This window comes from Tubulanus polymorphus, chromosome 4 (assembly GCF_964204645.1).
Source record: "Tubulanus polymorphus chromosome 4, tnTubPoly1.2, whole genome shotgun sequence".
NCBI lineage: Eukaryota > Metazoa > Nemertea > Palaeonemertea > Tubulaniformes > Tubulanidae > Tubulanus > Tubulanus polymorphus.
In genome coordinates this window covers 11,522,639-11,541,519 of record NC_134028.1, presented here as the reverse complement: position 1 = coordinate 11,541,519, position 18,881 = coordinate 11,522,639, and the positions used below count along the sequence as shown (strand labels likewise).

The 18,881-nt window shown below is 37.5% G+C and overlaps 1 protein-coding gene across 4 annotated transcripts in view; it reads left to right on the top strand.

Moving 5' to 3' along the window:
• The window catches only part of LOC141903160 (poly(A)-specific ribonuclease PARN-like), a 139,182-nt gene extending 127,414 nt beyond the window's left edge, over positions 1 to 11,768 (top strand). For all 4 annotated transcript variants that reach the window (XR_012619054.1, XM_074791170.1, XM_074791169.1 and 1 more), the window contains one exon: positions 10,953 to 11,768. Coding sequence is in view for 3 of the 4 variants with exons in the window: in XM_074791170.1 (XP_074647271.1) it covers positions 10,953 to 11,005 (53 nt within the window). In the remaining variant the exon portion in view is untranslated. The remainder of the gene's footprint in view (positions 1 to 10,952) is intronic.
• The last annotated feature ends 7,113 nt before the right edge of the window (positions 11,769 to 18,881 follow it).

Sequence of the window (18,881 nt, the reverse complement as noted above, 5' to 3'; positions counted from 1 at the left end):
CTTTCGTACCACCAAATTTTTTTATTTCTATATCAGGGAGGTCTGGAGAATAAAAAAGTCAAAATTTGGATATCACATAGGCCTGATTTCATCGAATAAGTCGACCATGGTCGTTACGTTTCCGTACTTATTACCACCTAAAACCGTCTGAACAATTTTGTCACAACCAACATTTCGTTTACAGAAATCAGGTGTTCGCGTGAATCCGCGGTATCGTCTACTGTTTTACTTCCGGGTTTTATTTTAAGATTTAAAATCGTATTTCAAGATCGATTTCTATGAAATCTTTAGTTGATTTGGTGTTTGGGAGGAACTTTATTTGCTCTACAGAAAATTCATCCTTGACAATTGCGCAAGGTTCGCGAAAAAAAGGTTTTACCAAATCGGGTGTATGACCTTGATATGCTAATTAGCCATGTGCCCGAATTGCAAATTCAATCAAATTTTATTCTGCCAAAAAATGTTAAATACAATTCGCTTTCCGAGAGTTAATGGTATGCTGCATGGAACAAAGTTGTTTTGAGATGGGTCTTGAAGCTATTGAGGTCGAGAGATAACCATCTACATAGTTCGTGAGAGTTCCAAAGTTTTGAAGACGCTTCAAGGTAATGTCTTGATATTTGTTTTATACGTGTATCTACCCTAGACACATCTTCAGGCCAAAAACTGGCCCTGTCAGATTCAAGATGGCCGACTGGCAGCCATTGTTGTTCGCCAAAATCAGCACTTTTTACACATTTTTGAAGTTTTCGAGGGAAATTTTGAAGACACTTTTATCAATAACCTTGATCATTCGTATATATTTGTATCCCCCGAGGGCCCATCGGCATGAGAAAAATTGAGTCGATCGGACTCAAGATGGCCGTACTGTGACCTTTTTTGTTCCCAAAAATGTCAATTTTGGCCTGAATTCTGAGTACTGTAGCTTTCTAATGGTGCGCCATGTTTCATTGCAATTTGTAATGGGTATTCTTTGGAAAGGGATCTTTTATATCCGAGAGGGTATTTTTGACCAGGCAATTATGACGCACTTGGCGGCCATCTTGGGGTCATTAGTACTCATTCGTAGGTGGAAAAAAAGTTTTTCCACATCATAATTGATACTTAAGCATATTTTGATACTATAATCAATTGGAAAGTTGTAGCTCATGACATGTTCTATGATCGAGGTGAGTTTCAAGCTCATTGGTTTTTTTTATGGCCACCAGGGGGCGTTGCACAATACAATAACTTAGTATTTCTATATTACATTTGTTCCTGCTGTCTGTGTTAACACACGATTTTACTATGTAAATGATATTGAGCAGGGAGTGTATATTGATAAATATAACCCACAGATTACATCATTTATAAAAAGCAAATCTGACAGGCTGGCCATTGTGCCCCTTGGGGCTCTTGTACACATTATACACAGTGTGTTGTTTGAACTGGAAAATATTCAAAAACATGATAAAAAGCTAACCGTCAGGAGTTTCCCTCCAACTTGAATTTCCCGCCATATTGGCGCTACACAACATTTGGCAGGTTACCGATATTCTACCCAGTCTGCGCGGAACAAAAATACATGAAAGAGTGTATTAGCCTTCTCAAGCAAGGAGTCAGCTTATACGGAATATTATTATAGATAAAATCATTGTTTAATTGATGGAACCATTTTGATTATATCAATCATCACGATAACAACAGTATTAATATTTTCACCAATTTTTAGCCCACTTGGGTCCCACTGTGGCTATTGCGTTCACTTTTCGTCCGTCTGTACACACAATCCAGTTATTTTGGAAAGTTTTGAAGACGCTTCAAGGTAATGTCTTGATATTTGGTTTATACGTGTATCTACCCTAGACACATCTTCAGCCCAGAAACTGGCCCTGTCAGATTCAAGATGGCCGACTCGCAGCCAAAATCAGCACTTTTTACACATTTTCAAAGTTTTCGAGGGACATTTTGAAGACGCTTTTATCAATAACCTTGATCATTCATATATATTTGTATCCCCCAAGGGCCAATCAGCATGAGAAAAATTGGGTCGATCGGATTTAAGTTGGCTGTTCAGTGACCTTTTTTGTGCCCAATGTCAATTTTGGTCTGAATTCTGAGTCCTGTAGCTTCCTAATGGTTTGCCAATTTTTCATTGCAATTTATGATGGATATTCTTAGGAAAGGGACCTTATATACCTGAGACAGGTATTTTTTGATCAGCCAATTATGATGCAATTGGGGGCCATCTCGGTGTCATCAGTACTCATTCATGGAAAAGATTTTTTCAACATCATATTGATACCTAAGCATGTTTTGCTATCACAATCAATTGGAAAGTTGTGGCTCATGACATGGTTTATAATTGTGGTGAGTTTCAAGGTCATTGGTTTTTGTATATAGCCACCAGGGGCCTTGAACAATACAATGACTTAGTTTTTATGCCCCCACAACGCATTGTGGGGGGCATACTATATTCACTTGTCGTCCGTCTGTCCGTCCGTCTGTCCACAGTGGTTTCAGTGCCCTAGCACCCAAACCCTTTGTCAAATTTTCCTGAAATTTAACAACTGTGTTGTACTAGATGAGGTTAGTGACTGATTAGATTTTGGATCCTGTAGGTCCAAGGTCAAGGTCACAGGAAGTCATACGGTCCCGATTGACGAGGTACTCGGGCATTTGCTCGTCCGAGCATTATGTCAGAAAGTTGTTTACTCGGCCGAGTGATTGTTCGAATTCGATGATCCACATGGCCGAGCTCAGTTAAAAGTTAAGTTCTTTACTTGGCCGAATAAACGATAGAATTCCTCAATCTACTCGGCCGAGTGACTTATTAAATTCTGCAGTCACACTCGGCCAAGATATCAGTAGTTCGTTCGTTCTGACCCTGTCAGTCGAGCAAACAATTAGTTCGAAAATGTCTGTGAGTGCCGCCCGATCGGTTCACAAAATAAAATAAAATTGAATTAGGTCGGTATTCTGTTCGCGCCGCCACTGTCGCGCTCGCTTCATCGAAAAAAATGTGGAAGTCGTAAACCTATCCAGTAAGTTATTAACGGGACCGTTATATATATATATAACAGTTATATATAAATAGATTCTGAAGCACATGATGAAGCATGTGCTTCAGAATCTATATATATTTAACTGTTATATATATATATATAACGGTCCCGTTAATAACTTACTGGATAGGTTTACGACTTCCACATTTTTTTCGTTGATGTTTTCGGGCTTGACATCTTTGCATTGTACTGAACGTTTACGGTCATTTTGTATTTCATGTACGGTTGTATTTTTTGTGACCTGTTCTTTATGTATCCTTGCAGTACTGTCAGCTCTTTTTTGAATTATTGACTGTCTTTTACGTATGCATCTGCATGGTCGATGTGTGAGTTCACCTATGTTGAAATGGTTATTTCTATGTATAATACCAATGAACATCTTTTCATGATTACATTCACCAGGTGGAAATTTAATCCAGGTAGCTGCACCGTTAATGTTGGTCCGTACAAATATGTCAATTGAATATAGATAAGATGCGACTATGATATCCGCCTCTGTGGCCCATGAATCAGTGTGACCATCTTCCCTTAGTACATTATGGATGTGATTATCATAGTCCCCATCTATATATGGTTCGTATTTGACAATATTTGTCTGTAGCTCACATGCTATTTCTGTTCTCACCCTCTTGTAAGGTTCCTCATTACCATGAATAGAGTGTGCAATACATCTATAGAAACAATTTCCAATAGCTTTCATATCTATCTCTTCTGGATTAATGGTTCCGCAGCTATTGTTAATTAAAGTCCGGAATTTCTTTTCCTTGGTTTTTCGTAATTCATTTTCAAGTTTTCTCACTCGATAGTAGATGAAATTCTGAGAAAAGGACATAAAACCCTACAAAAGTCAGAAAGACTAACCAAAATATTCAAAGAACCACCTATTGTAGCTTACAGAAGGGATACTTCATTATGTGATATTTTAATACACAAAAAACATAACCTAATGTTTTCTAAAAAACAAAATAGATGTGAACCATGCGGTAAAAACTGCGCAATATGTCCGTACATGTCTAACTCAGATAAGTTCAGTTCAAGTCCAGTATAGCGTGGAATAGTTCCCCGCTGAAAGATACATTTTTAGAAAAGGAGTAATTCGGCTGCGACCGATTCTACTCGTCGACAATGTCTACAACCCCGATTGTCAACCGATTCTACTCGTCGACAATGTCTACAACCCCGATTGTCGTCCGATTCTACTCGTCGACAATGTCTGCAATCCTGATTGTCGACGAGTAAAATCGGTCGACAATCGGGGTTGTAGACATTGTCGACGAGTAGAATCGGACGACAAATGGGGTTGTAGACATAGTCAACGAGTAGAATCGGACGACAATCGGGGTTGTAGACATTGTCGATGAGTAGAATCGGACGACAATCGGGGTTGTAGACATTGTCGACGAGTAGAATCGGACAACAATCGGGGCTGTAGACATTGTCGACGAGTAGAATCGGCCGACATTTAGGATTGATAGATCTCTACTTTTACCTGTTCTGGAGTTGAGCCGCACGTCCTATGGCGTAATGTCGTAAGATTCAATCAGTTCAATATTGGCGGATTAATTCCAAATACCAGTCCAATGTGATAAGTCTCTGCTGGAACTATTTAATGCTATAATGGACTTGAACCATAAGTTCATCAATTATGAAGGGTCCTCGTATTATGTCCGAAACTTTATCAACTGTAAATCACAAAATGTGGTGTATGCAATTTTTTGTAATAAATGTGACAAATTTATCTACGTGGGGGAGACGGGGGATTCACTATACCAACGTCAATTACTCAATTTGTCCCTAATACGCCGTAAAACTGACGATCCAATCGCACAACATTTCAACACTTTAAACCATTCTGTATCCAACCTATCAATCATGGGCATTGAAAAATGATTCCTATAGAAAGACTATTGAAAAATTGTGGATCAAGAAATTAGGAACACAAAAACCATTTGGTATCAATAGCAAACTAAACTAGTTGCAATAAAATATAAATATATATATATATATATATATATATATATATATATATATATATATATATATATATATATATTATATGTTATAGTAAACTTAGTATATCAGTACCTTTTGTATGCAGTTGTCCATATTGATCCACATATCCAGCACATTTGTTGACCCCTATGAACTGATGAGACTGATTTTCGTTAGAGTCTTCGTACGCTTCCAAGTACTAGATTCAAACCAGCTAGGCAGAAAACCTGTTATTGGGTTAGCGCTATATCGAAGGATGAGATGTTCGTGACCTTGAGGTAAATTTGGTGGCTGGGTGACTTTTTGAACCTTGTGTCAGTCGTTACTCTGAGACATGTTTTACCGTGATACTAGCTGAATCACCAGGGGCGTTGAATAATACAATAACTTGGTATTTCTATAATATAGTTGTGCATATTTTGTTTCCACAATCAATTGCAACGTTGTAGCTCATGACACTCTCTATGATTGTGGTGAGTTTTAAGGACATTAGTTATTTTATATCGTCACCAGGGGGTGTTGGAATGGTAGAATTACTTTTTATTTCCTTATTATATTGGTACCTAGGCATATTTTGTTACCATGATCAATTGCAATGTTGTAGCTCATGACATGTTCTATGATTGTGGTGAGTTCTAAGTTCATCCAGTTTTGCATATGGTCACCAGGGTAACAAGGCATATTTTTTTTCACAATCAATTAAAAAATCGTAGCTACCGAAATATTTTATCATTGTGGTGAGTTTCAAGGTCATTGGTTTTTTATATGGTCACCAGGGGGCGTTGAATATTGAAATTGTTGGATTGTTGAGCATTTGAAACCACTTATTCCCCAGTGGGCATTGTGTTCATGGACCCCTAGTTGTTCATTTCATGTTTATTGCTAATGAAAATCTGGAATGTCTACTGAACTCTGACTAATAGGAATTTCACGCTGAAGAGAATCCTTCAATTCAACATGGAAACAATAACAAGATAATTTTAATCCAAAAAAATCTTTATATTTTGAAAATTTCCACGAAAATAGCGTATACTGCCTAGGCAGAAAATCAACGGTTAACCACTCGCGCGCGCTTTGCACTTCACTCAACCGGTTGGCATGCATGTTTCTTTGACGATATTTTTATGAATGCAGTATCAACTAAATCCCCGGATAAAACTATTTCTTCAGTGAAAAATCCTACATTTTATCTAAAAAATGAAAAATTTACAGCCAATGACAAAATTGTCAATTTTTTTAGGCGCCTTTATAAAAGTGATGTAATTGGTTTTTTATATGGTCACCAGGGGGCGTTGAATATTGAAATTGTTGGATTGTTGAGCATTTGAAACCACTTATTCCCCAGTGGGCATTGTGTTCATGGACCCCTAGTTGTTCATTTCATGTTTATTGCTAATGAAAATCTGGAATGTCTACTGAACTCTGACTAATAGGAATTTCACGCTGAAGAGAATCCTTCAATTCAACATGGAAACAATAACAAGATAATTTTAATCCAAAAAAATCTTTATATTTTGAAAATTTCCACGAAAATAGCGTATACTGCCTAGGCAGAAAATCAACGGTTAACCACTCGCGCGCGCTTTGCACTTCACTCAACCGGTTGGCATGCATGTTTCTTTGACGATATTTTTATGAATGCAGTATCAACTAAATCCCCGGATAAAACTATTTCTTCAGTGAAAAATCCTACATTTTATCTAAAAAATGAAAAATTTACAGCCAATGACAAAATTGTCAATTTTTTTAGGCGCCTTTATAAAAGTGATGTATCTTTTTTAAGCTCTAACTGTGTCAGATTGGTGCAGTTAAGAAAAATGAAATAAGCACCATCAGAAAATAGAAATTGTCACCCTTCTAACGATACATGAGCCAAAAGGGGTTACAATTAACTGTGCTAAATGTTTTAATGTAAAAAATGTTGAAATCTGTCCAACAATATGTGACCTGTGGGACTGCAACGTAAACTGAAAACTTTCCTATAATACATCTTGCAGATCTTCAACTCAAAAAAAATTTCCAGATAGATGTTTGACAACTTGCATGTCGCATCACATGACCAAACTAGGTCATGAAATTATCCAAGCTGGCCGACTGTTACCTTCACTGACCAAGCAGGTTTTGATGCATTAGCATCTTGTTCATTGAAATTCATGATGTGTATACTTTGTGAAGGGAACAAATCAGTCGATCGGTCATCGTCTCGCCATCTTTGTGTCATCAGTCCTCATTTGTAGATGGAAAAGGTTTTTATGCCCTCAGAACGTGCTGTGGGCATGCAGGCACCTCCCAGGTAGGGAGTCGGACCTGATGGCACTTATACTCCCCACAATTTGAAACTCCGCCACACTAGCCCGAGTCAAAGTTCAGATAATGTCATTATATCAGAAATAGCATTATATTTTAGCCCAGATTTTTCCATTTATGATTAATCCGTGACATACACTGCGCGCCCAGTCAAGTATGACATGGTTAAATGAGTTTATCGTTGTTCCCTATGAATTTTCTTTTGGGGTAGTACCCTTTAAATATATGTTGCCATTTTATGTGTGTTAGTCAAACCCTAGATCCTCCCATGTTTTCTCCAAAAGTCCGGGTAATTAAAAAAGTACTTGGGAATTGAATCCTTGACACATCTACTCAATCATATACACATCAATTCATATTAGATTCTAGAGAATCTAGAGGTATAGTGCCTGTTCGATCCCTGTAATTTCGATTTTAATTTTAAGGGCCTTATCATAATATACATATAGTATGTCAATGTAGCTTTGCCATTCATCATGCATGTTCAAATCTCATTTTAATATTTTTTTAACTTATTAAAATGACTCGAAACGAAAGAATAACCTTTTGAACATCTCCGCGATAACGGCTGCGAATCAAACGCTGAAATTTCTCGTGAATAACCAGTGGGTGGGCGAGCAGAGAGTTATTGTGGCGGATTTATGATTAATGCCCTCATTTTCGTGGGCTGGGCGTGGGAAATTTTGTATTGCTCGGATCGATAAATGAGTCACTAGCACTAGTGGCGCCGCTTTTAGTGTACTACTCGGAGATGTCTAAAACTAAAAAGAGACAATATTGATTAGATTTGTCAGTTTTATGGATAATCTATTAAAATATAAATCTATTCCAACGTATTTGAAATTTTTATACTCATTTTTTGCAAGCCAGTGGTTATATTGATGAAAAAAACCTTACTTTTGATGTGCGGGCGATTGCTGCGCGGTACTAATTTGCATAATTGAACACCGATCATTTAAACCAGATGTCTTAAGAATATAAATAAACATATAATGTATGGCTTCAGTGACGCCTTCGGCGCTACAGGCATTGCGGTTTGGACTTTGCCTGTTCTCCGGACCGGAGCCATCCTCCCTCTGCAGGGAATCGAACCTGATGGCATCGCTACACTCAGCCACGGCACGAACTCCTGCATTAGTAGACCGGGTGCGCAGGTACATGCGCAGCTTTCTGGACGAAAACTGGCGGCACCAATCAGATTGCTCGATGTATAATCGTTGAGGCAAATTTCAAGGAAGAACTATAAATGGGAAAACCCGGGCTAAAATAAAACGGGATTTTTGATTGGCTAAAAATCACATCATCTGAACTGCGCATGTATCTGCGCACACGGTCGATTATGGCAGGGTTTCGTGCCGTGGCAATCTCGATGCCATCAGGTTCGAATCCCTGCCGGGGGAGGATGGCCCGGAGCTTGCTGGCAATTCGATCCTCGAGTTCCATGCCTTGGGGTGCACATACAAGAGACGCTTGCCGATGCGGCTCTTATAACGGCATAGGATATTGTCGTTTGTACGAATGATAGCGAGTAGTGCGTCGTAGTGCGTCGTGATCACTTCAACGGGGATAGTAGTGATCAATCAAATACGAGGGAAGAAAAACTTTAGTATTTGGTAAATTCCTAAACTGTAGAACTGACAGAGTTACCCGATTGTAAGTCAAAACGGGCACAAAATGTTTTTCTGATGAAAATATGAAGGACTAAAAGATTTTTTTGAATTTAATTAATTTTGCAGAATGGGGGAGGGATCTAATCCGTGCTCAACGTCATTTTAAAATGTCTTGGCTATGCAAAGTACTTTACCCGACGCTTAGACTTCACAAGGCCCGTGGGCCTCTAGTTTAGTTTGCATAGGGGTATTGCTAAGTCAAAACCCCATTATTGCAGCTTTGTAGCTATATTTTTCTATCCTTAATCTTGATAAATAGATATCGTTGTGATTCTTTTGAACAAATTGATAATCCAACATTTTGATCTTAGAATGGATTGGCCCTGTTATTCATTTGATAGGTAGATTTCGTTTGATTTTTTTTTTATCTATGGTGTCCCTTACAAATTACCCACCACTCCTGCTGGGAGCGAAACAGGGGGTTTGATTTTGAAATCTGAAATGAAAGTACAGGTATTGTTGTGTGATCGGCGGTCAAAATTACAGAATTTTTTGTTTAAATCGAAGTACATAATTTGGGAAAAATAATCAAACATTTTAGCTGATTTGTACGCAGTGGATTTTTTATTTATTATTCGCTGAGTGTGGCTTTTCTACTATAATTCCGGAAATATTCAAGGCTCATTAGATATCTGCTTATTACAGGAATGAAATTCCGAACCGAGAAATACGGAACTTTTAGCGTCATGTGAGCGCTAAGTCTCAAATCTTCTTTTCCGTTATCACCGCCAGGTGTGCAATCGTCCGTTCTTTAAAGTTCAGTAAGCATGATGTTGACATTGTGACCGCCAACCTGAGTAGGTGTAGATTAGGAATTTACGCCACAGTACCATAAGTAAATACTTTGTACATATGTGTTATCTTGGCAGAGGCATATAATGCAATTTATAGTACATGACAGCTGTCGTGCATTTAGCGGCAACGTAGTACACAGACCAACATGATCTAACGTGGTGCTATGAATGAAATGTCTGTTATGCTAGTTGTAGTGATAGTAATGTCTGCAGAATCCCGCCTGTTTAAGTGGTTCCATTGCTTGCCATTCAGATATACCATTCACTCTAGTTCGACAAAAGGATGACTCGTTTCACACGCCACGTATTCCTGGAAACCAATTCTAATGGTAATTCACAACCGTAGGCGGAGCGAGCGTAGTTAACTGGGGTAACTGTTTTTATGAATGAACAATGTGTTAGTAACACAGGCATCGTGGAACACAGATCGAATGAAATGGCATATTGTATTTATGTATGAATGATTCTATAAGCACGCGATTGGCCGACGAAACGCGATTCGTAGTGGGTGGGTTCAATATAGCTGAACTGATTATATTTGACCTGAATTCATAAGAGGTTCATTGAGAAAGTGTTCGTAATACCGTCTGATGATAGTATGTATATCCGCCTTGGTCTCCATTACTAACTCCCCAATCAGTCGCTTGCCGGTTCAGACTGGTTGAAAGTTTGAATGAACCGGAACCGAATTTCCCATTTATGTACTTCGATGTAAACAAACAAATTTTGTAAATTCGACCACCGATCACACAACTATATCCGTACCTCGATTTCCGATTTTAAAATTATACCCCCTGTTTCGCTCCCGACAGGTGTAATGGGTCCGTAGAGGATCGATCAGCACTCGATCAGAAAAAGTCAAACGAAAATTACCAACTAAATAAATAACAGGGTCAATCCCTATTTAAAGATTAAAAAAAAACCATTGCAAACTAACTTGAAATGGTAGAATAGCCACACTCCCGACGTGGAGAACAAAAAATAAGTATAAAACCCACATTTTTTATATTCTGTCGTCAACTCTTCATACTCACACTATTTACGAAGAATAAACAAATTGTTTTGGAAATGCAGATTCGTTTCGTGTGTGTGTGTGTGCGTGTGAATAAACTGCCAAAACTGTTTCACGATTTATTTCATTTCAGAACCAACAAATAATGATGGTAAAGATAAAGTATTTGAGGAGCCATCTTGGTGATGACACCGTTATCATATCCGATACCTGGCGCCAGATATCATGGGACCTGACAGTTACTCGGATAACGTGATGGTGATAACAGAACCACAGTGTCGCTCTGAAATTTAGAAAATTTACTTGAACTTAGTTGAAACCTTCTGCATAATTGTGAATATGGTACATAAATATTGCATACGAAAGTCTATATTTTAAACCTTAGATCCAATGCTATGGCGTTTGATATCTTTGGTACTAGTCCGTGAATGGTGACTTCGACATTTCAATTCATATTCTCACCCTGCATTTATTGTACTATTTCAACAAAAAGAGAACGTTCAATTAATCCTAAAGGTTCGACTGTTAACATCGTACTTACTAAAATGCCTGGCTCTTCTATAATACCCAAATAAACGCATAGATATACACGCATAAGCTCATATAAACAAACGTATAACTTTCACATTATCTGGGCTTCTATATCGTAATGATAAGTCTTTTTGCTTTACAATTAAAAAGCATTTGAATTAACCTCATGAATCTCATCCACGCTGTGTGTTGAGTTCTACTTCATAATAATACTTTTTTGACAAAAGGATGTCGATTTTAGTGCTTATTGTTTTCGAAAATAACAGGAAAGCGATAAATATATTAGTTAATTGATAAACGATATCTTTTCAATGAGCCATGGCAAAATGGTTGTCACATCCAAGTGTTTCCAAGGTGATGGTTATTCATGTATTAAGCCATAGTATGATTTTGTAATAATAAACTTACTTATTCATTTATGAATGAACGATTGAAAAGAGTTTGTATTTCTTCTAATCACTTTTTTCGAAGTTTGTTGGTTAACAGGTTTCCCTATAAATCTTTTGCACGGGACAATTGTTTCAGAGAGTTCAGCGGGACCTCGGATATAACGATTTATCGGTTATTACAAACCTAGAATCTCGTCCCAAATAGAATTATTTTGATAATTTCGTACTGGATATAACTTTCGAACTATCGATTATGAAAAGAACATATTTTCTGGTCCGCTGAAGTTCTTTGTAACGAGGTTTAAATGTACCTCACATTGCCCTCAGGCCACATGTTTCATTATTCCAAGTAGTAATTACCCTGGACCCAGGCTTATGTTTGTGTGCTTTTATTTTTGGTTGTTTTATCTGTTATTGGGTTTCGGTAGTCTTGTGTCTCATAACTGAGGCCACTGTTCAAGGGTGGGTTTACCATAAGATTATTATAACCCCGGACCTTAACTGACATAGACTTTCATCTTTACCGGGGGAGACTGTTGTTCCTGATCTGCACTACAGCGATGCAAGGTAACGTGTACTACGTCTGTCCTACGTATCGGCGAATGTCTGATAATCGCTTATAACGGATGAATATTGAGTCCCGTTTTTTCATTGAAATTTATACATGTATTTCAAAGTCGATTTCATCAGTCAGAAAATTTTCTGTCTCGTAATACTTATAATGGTCCCGAAATAAAAAATCGTTTAACGTTCATTACTCACAGAAAGTCAGAGGGCTGTTTTCCCCCATTGAAGTTTGATTTCTTACCTGTTACTGACTTGAAATCGATGATGTCAACAGTTGTGGTTGTGGTTAGTGCATAAGAATAGAAAAAAACGAAATATTCTGCATTTTAAAACCATTTTTGAAGATGGTTGATATAAATTTTCCGTTTACAAAAATTAATTCTCTAGTCGTTTTTTGGAAAACGGCTGGAATTCCGAATTATTCGAAGTCTGACTTTATCTAAGTCGAAGGATTCGACTAACATATTTATAGCAATGATTACAATAGTCTAGTAATTAGTAATATAGCTAAAATAATATTACACACGGAGAACAGAGCTGGTGCATGTATATAGTAACACTTATTATAACGGTATGGTAAAAAGAAAAATTATTACAAAGCAGTGAAAATGAATGGTGATAATAAACAATAGCGATACATGAACGATAGATAAACTAAAAGAAAAAACAACAAAAGAATGATACATGAAATCAATTGAAGTAAAAAAATTGTGTATGGCATGTTAAATCACACTGAAAATTTCAAATTGTTTTCAATATATTAGCAGTATTTTCAATTACAATTTAATTTTGATCGACAGTAAAGAAAGCGATACAAATTTGCACTTTCGTAAGATTGTGAGATTTTCAAACAGTTTGATAATTTTCGAATTCGGTGATGAGGGTATGGATATTAGCTGATGGCTGGGTGCCTACAAGTGGGAAGAAAATGTTTGGTATCGAAACGTCTCCACAGTAGGTTTAGTTAGGTCGAGAAATTTTGGAAGTTTTGGTCGAACCTATGGGATTTAAGGAGGAAACCTATACGGAGTCGTTTATTGTGAAGTACTTTCGATTTGAATGTGAGTGGGTCTGATTCCACACGTTAATACGTTCATAGGTGGACAATGGAGTATCGTTTTTTCCGCTAGAAATGGTCGGAACTTTAAAACGATAGAGATTTGTTACGGAATTCTTTTGGATATTTTCCCTGCATAACGTGACGCGTAAATATTCCCATCGGTGAAGGTTTGATATGGTTTATATGAGGATGATGGTTTTCGATTTGAGATTTTTTCTCTTCAATTAAACAATCAAAACTTGGCGAAAATGGCGTACTTTGTATCTCGGCCGAGTGCTCTCATTAGCTTCAGACAGAATTGTAAAACATGAAGAAACTTAGTCATCTGATAAAAGAAATGTGGATTTGCAGAAGCGGATAGTAGAGTGGAACCTCTTTACAACAAACTCGGATAACACGATTCGAATGTAACAAATATAGAGTCGTCCAAAGTAAGAAAATTTGATTAATTTCATACTGCATATAACGAATTATCGGTCATAACGAACATTATTTTCTGGTCCCGTGAAGTTCGCTGTAACGAGGTTCCACTGTATGTATATTGCCATGAATTCCCGAAATTCCAAATGTGTATGTACACATAATTAATCATGAATGTAGGAGAAATTGATCACAATGAATTCCACCGTTGTAACCGCTACGAAAAAAATCATGTTTTAAGTGACAGGGGTTCGAAATCTTCCATTTGTGTTTCGCTGACCTGGATGCAGCTCTGATTATGTTAAATTATGCATTCTTGCGAATCCAACGACATGTTCACATTAGCACGACTAATCCCATTTTGCATTACCGCCTATAGAATTCGTATTTGAATCAAATATAGGACACAAAATGTTTTTTCTGGCATAGATTGACTGGCCCAGTTAGCTAAAATCTTAATTGGGAGCATGGGTTTAGTTGGAAAGATCAGGGTTTACCAATGTTTCTAGTTGCGAATGTAATCATTTTAGATTAGTAATGCGGTGGCTCAAATCTGGACTTTCAACACAGCACTAGTTATCAATTTTTTGTCAAATAGTGCTAGTTACAGTTTGGACATTTTGAAAATATCAGAAATTCTTTTGTGGAGTTCAGAATAATTCATCCGATATCTTACTTTCCATCGTATAATGTAATTTGCGATGTACGATGTGAAGCGGATAATTGAGAAGGTTTTGCCTAACCACAAGATCTATTTATGTGTTCTTGGTTCAGCCATCGGCCATCAAATAAAAATTCACAGTCTGGTTGCGCTGACTGATATACGTGCATAATATAAGGTTAAAATGACGTCATATTTATGCGTATTGATTGAAGCAACTGTTTTGAATAAAACGAATCGCCCGATGAAATATGAAACCGCCGTTTCAAAGGGATTTTTAATGTGCAAAATACACATATTTATCGTCGTATTTTATCGTATTTTTATTCCGCAAATGAAATTGAATAAATATCGAAAACAAGACAAGTTAATATTTGTCCATTGAAATAATCACGATTTTCACAAATTGTGGACTAGGTGACTAGGATTTTGGAAGGATTTCTGAACTACCGCAAAGACTCACTTTTATTTTCGCATGTTAGTTGGCACTTTGAGGGAAAATCTCTGAAGGAATTAAATTTTACCACCATTAATGTACAAGGTGATTATGCTCTCCGAAATTTAGAAAATGATTCTAATACCTCTTCTGGACAATTCTTACGATTGATTGAAACATAGTGGGCATTTGCATAATTCTGTATAGTAAGTTCTTTGTCGCCCACGAGGGGGGCTAGAAAATGGCGTAACACCCAACAACCAAGAATCTCGTTCAGGAGAAAACCATGCAAATTAGGAGCGATTTATTTCTTGCAAACTAGCCTCTTGAAAAATGATATTTAACAGTTTACATTAAAAGATACGCGAGCAGAGCATATATTGTCTGTGTCCAAGAATAATTATAAAAACCACTTATAAATTGATGCTATATATATTATTATAAATCAGTGTCCGATTAGCTTTGACCTGGTTATTTAAAGTTTGAATAATATTAGATCTATTATCGTCAGATAATAATGCGATATTTGCCTAATTGTAATGTATGATATTGAAAACAAATTTGATAACGCGATGATTAAAGATTACTTAGTATCTAATAAATAGTTAATAGATTGATAAATGCAACATGCGATAGTTTCATAAGCAATGCATTTCCGTCCGATGAAAAATAACTGGGAATCGACTTACCACGAAAAAGATAGACGGAACATATTTCCAGTCGGACTTCGATCATGCTGAAGGTGGTTCGCCTGAACTTAGATTATTTCGACTTTCTTTGTCCGGCTTTGGTGTTCTGGGGGTGAAATTCTCGGAATTAAGATATTTTTTCAAGAGGGGGATTTGTCTGTGGAGGCGAGATGCATTTTGATAAACATCGATTTAGGCCAAGCAGAAAGAAATTCATATTTGCGTGCTTTCAAAAATTAATCACAATCCAAATTTATCCGAACTGAAAAGCTAGAGGTCTGCCGGTATCAAGACGAAAGTAAATTAATATTATTAACCTGGGGTAAATAATCTTTCAGGGCTATGGGTTTTCATGATTCTCCTGTAAGCCTCAAAAAGTTAATAGAAAATGGAATGAAAGAAGCAGATGGCAGTGCCAATGGATCCGTTATGTGTGGTCAGTTAATTTCCAGGAAATGATGCTAACCGACTATGTGCATTTTCAATATTGAGACAGGTGAGCAGAGGTGACCCTTATATCCGTTGTGAAAAGTGAATTTTACAGTGGAACCTCCTTATAACGAAAGTCAGAGGACCAGAAAATATTGTCCTGCGAATTGCCAGGTTTTCAATAACCGATAAATCGTTATATCCGAGGTCCTTGAAGTGGAGCTCGACTGTATACTTTCCTTTTTATACCGTTTTTGGAACAGATGAGCAACATGGTGTTTTAACGAAGATATGAAGAATATTGTTCTCTCAAAAATAAGCGGTAAGTAAGCCCATTATCGAAAATGATGGCGTCATAACGGACTTCGGCTGTAGCAGTACAAATTAATCTGAAGGTAGATTGATTTAGTTAGTCAGTGGACTGGAAGCGACAGATGAATTTCATGAGCAGCTCGGCCTATCGAGGGAGGGGAGGGGATTTCTTGGAATCACCTCGATTCAAACAAAGGGCCGTCGCAGACGATCGGCTATTGAGGCTATTGGTGCATGCGCCAGGATCTACCCATATGAGGCCGAAAGACACACAAAGAGCACGGTTCATCGGCAACATATACCGTGGCAATTAAAGATTTTGAATTAAGATGTTTGAAAATAAAACGCTCACTTTCTTTCAGGCTCTTAAGATAGATAGTTGTGAAATTACTTTAAACAAATATATTTGCCCTATGAAACCGTATTTCTCATCATCGCTTTCGTCGGAAAAATCAGTGACGAAAATCCGGTAAAAATGAACTGAGCGCTCCCGCGTCTAGTGTAATGATTTATGTTATTTTTTATTCTAAAAATTGAATATTCCCGCCCGCATCAATAAATCTGTGTTCGTATCATCTTCGGCAATGAATCAGGTGATCGAGGTTCGCGTAGATCGGGTTTCGAAACTGTAAAAGGTGCAGGTTGCTCTGGCATGCGGTGATTCTCCTAATCGTGATAACGAAAATCCAAAGGTAAAAATGTGGCTACCACGTGCAATCGTAACTGCATTTTTCATCTAGATGAAAACAAAAGCTGACTCCTCCAGGCTCTTCTTCAATCTTCTCTTAATTTCTTTTTGTAATGGTAAAAATAAACTGCCTCCCTCGTCACTTTGAGAAACCAGTGTGATGAGAAACATGGTATCAATTTTGAATGGCCTAAAGAGCGATAGAACTTTCTCAATGTTGGTCATCAGAACTTAAGTCGGTCTGTTTTGATATTTTTGAACTAGTGGAAGTACCCGAGGAAGCCAAGTGCTTTTTAGGCCCATTTTTGTTAGATTTTGATGGAGCATTGTAGAATTTGTGTATACATGTATCACGTATTACTCATGATGTCCGTTGCTTCGTGATCACCCAGAGTCATGTGCCCGCAGAAAAAATGTGGGTCTTGTCACAGGAGAAGCTTGCTTTGGTGATTAATCAACCGCCAATCTCTCTCCACCGTTGCAACGGAAGCTGTTGGATCATGGCTCTTGGAAACACTGCTGTACCAGCCTCTCCCCGACTGATTTTAGAAAAATATTTCAAACAGAAAGAATGGGTGAAATTACTTTTTTCAAAAATATATATGCGCCCGACCGACTACCAATCTCTACATTCTTGTAAATGTCTTGTAAATATTTTTTCTTTTCAATCAAATCGTGATGTCGGCACTGAGATCATCATAAAAAAATATTCAATTACATCGGATTTAACAATTTGATTCTGGAAATGGTGCAGCCATGCCCAAACACCTTTGCTAATCGGACATGGTGGGGACCTTGGATTGTTAAATTCCAGGAATTCCTTGAAGTATGTTCAAAATATAGTTTGTTTATAGGTAATTGTACAAACACCTCAATTTCCTTTTAGTATCGTGGTCTACTATAGCTGTTAATCATATTCCTGACTAAAATGTTGGCCCAGAAAAAATTATTTACGGCGACCTACCCAATTTTCAAAAGTAAACCCAAAATTGTTTTTCTACTAAAAGAAAAAAAAATTCCCTACCTATTTTGGTGATTGCCCCGCCCGAGAAACATGATTTTTTTATCGGTGTGGCATTACGGAAAAAACTCGTGTAAAGTGTGACGAGACAATGAAAACTACATCTCATTAGCCGGTATTCATCTTGTCAATCCAAAAATTGAAGGTTTTTAACCTAGAACTTTTTTCCCGAGAATTAAGAAGTGTGGATTACCCAGTCCCCAAGCTCCCACGGGGTTCCCACTTGCACGGGAAATTAGGGCCCCTACTGCCACGGACTAAAACCACCCGTTTGTTTTCACGGTTTCGCCAGTACATCGCATTATTTATTCTCGCTGGAGTGTTTTTAAAGTTAGTCGAGCTGCTATGGGATTTTCTTGCGTGGAGACGCCCAACAGTGTTCGAAAAGAGTTGTTGACATATTTCTAGTATTGCCTGGTAGGGGTAGTTGCTGCTAGTAAAACCACCGCTATGGACCATAATTTATCTTGGATCCATAGTGGGGATCTCATTTCTTCTACCCCTACTCCGTAAATCTCTATATGGTAATGATAACATTTAATCTTCGTTTGACTCCAGTTTATCCGATTATTTTTATCGTTGCGCACAGTTTTCGGCTGTGTGCTAAGTCGTGAACATTGACAGGAACTTAGACTGAGTTGTGATGTTTTGGGGGGCCATTTCACGAGAAGCTTAAAGTTTCATTAGTATTGTGTATTGTGACAAATGGAAATTTAATTCGTTCTGTGAAACTGCCCCCTTAACTCCCACTAGAAGAGCAAATAAAAGGACAATCATTCTGCAAGTATACCTATTCAGCACCGAGTGTACAAATATCAAGTTAAAAGCACTCTGAAACGAACTGATAAATCAACAAAGC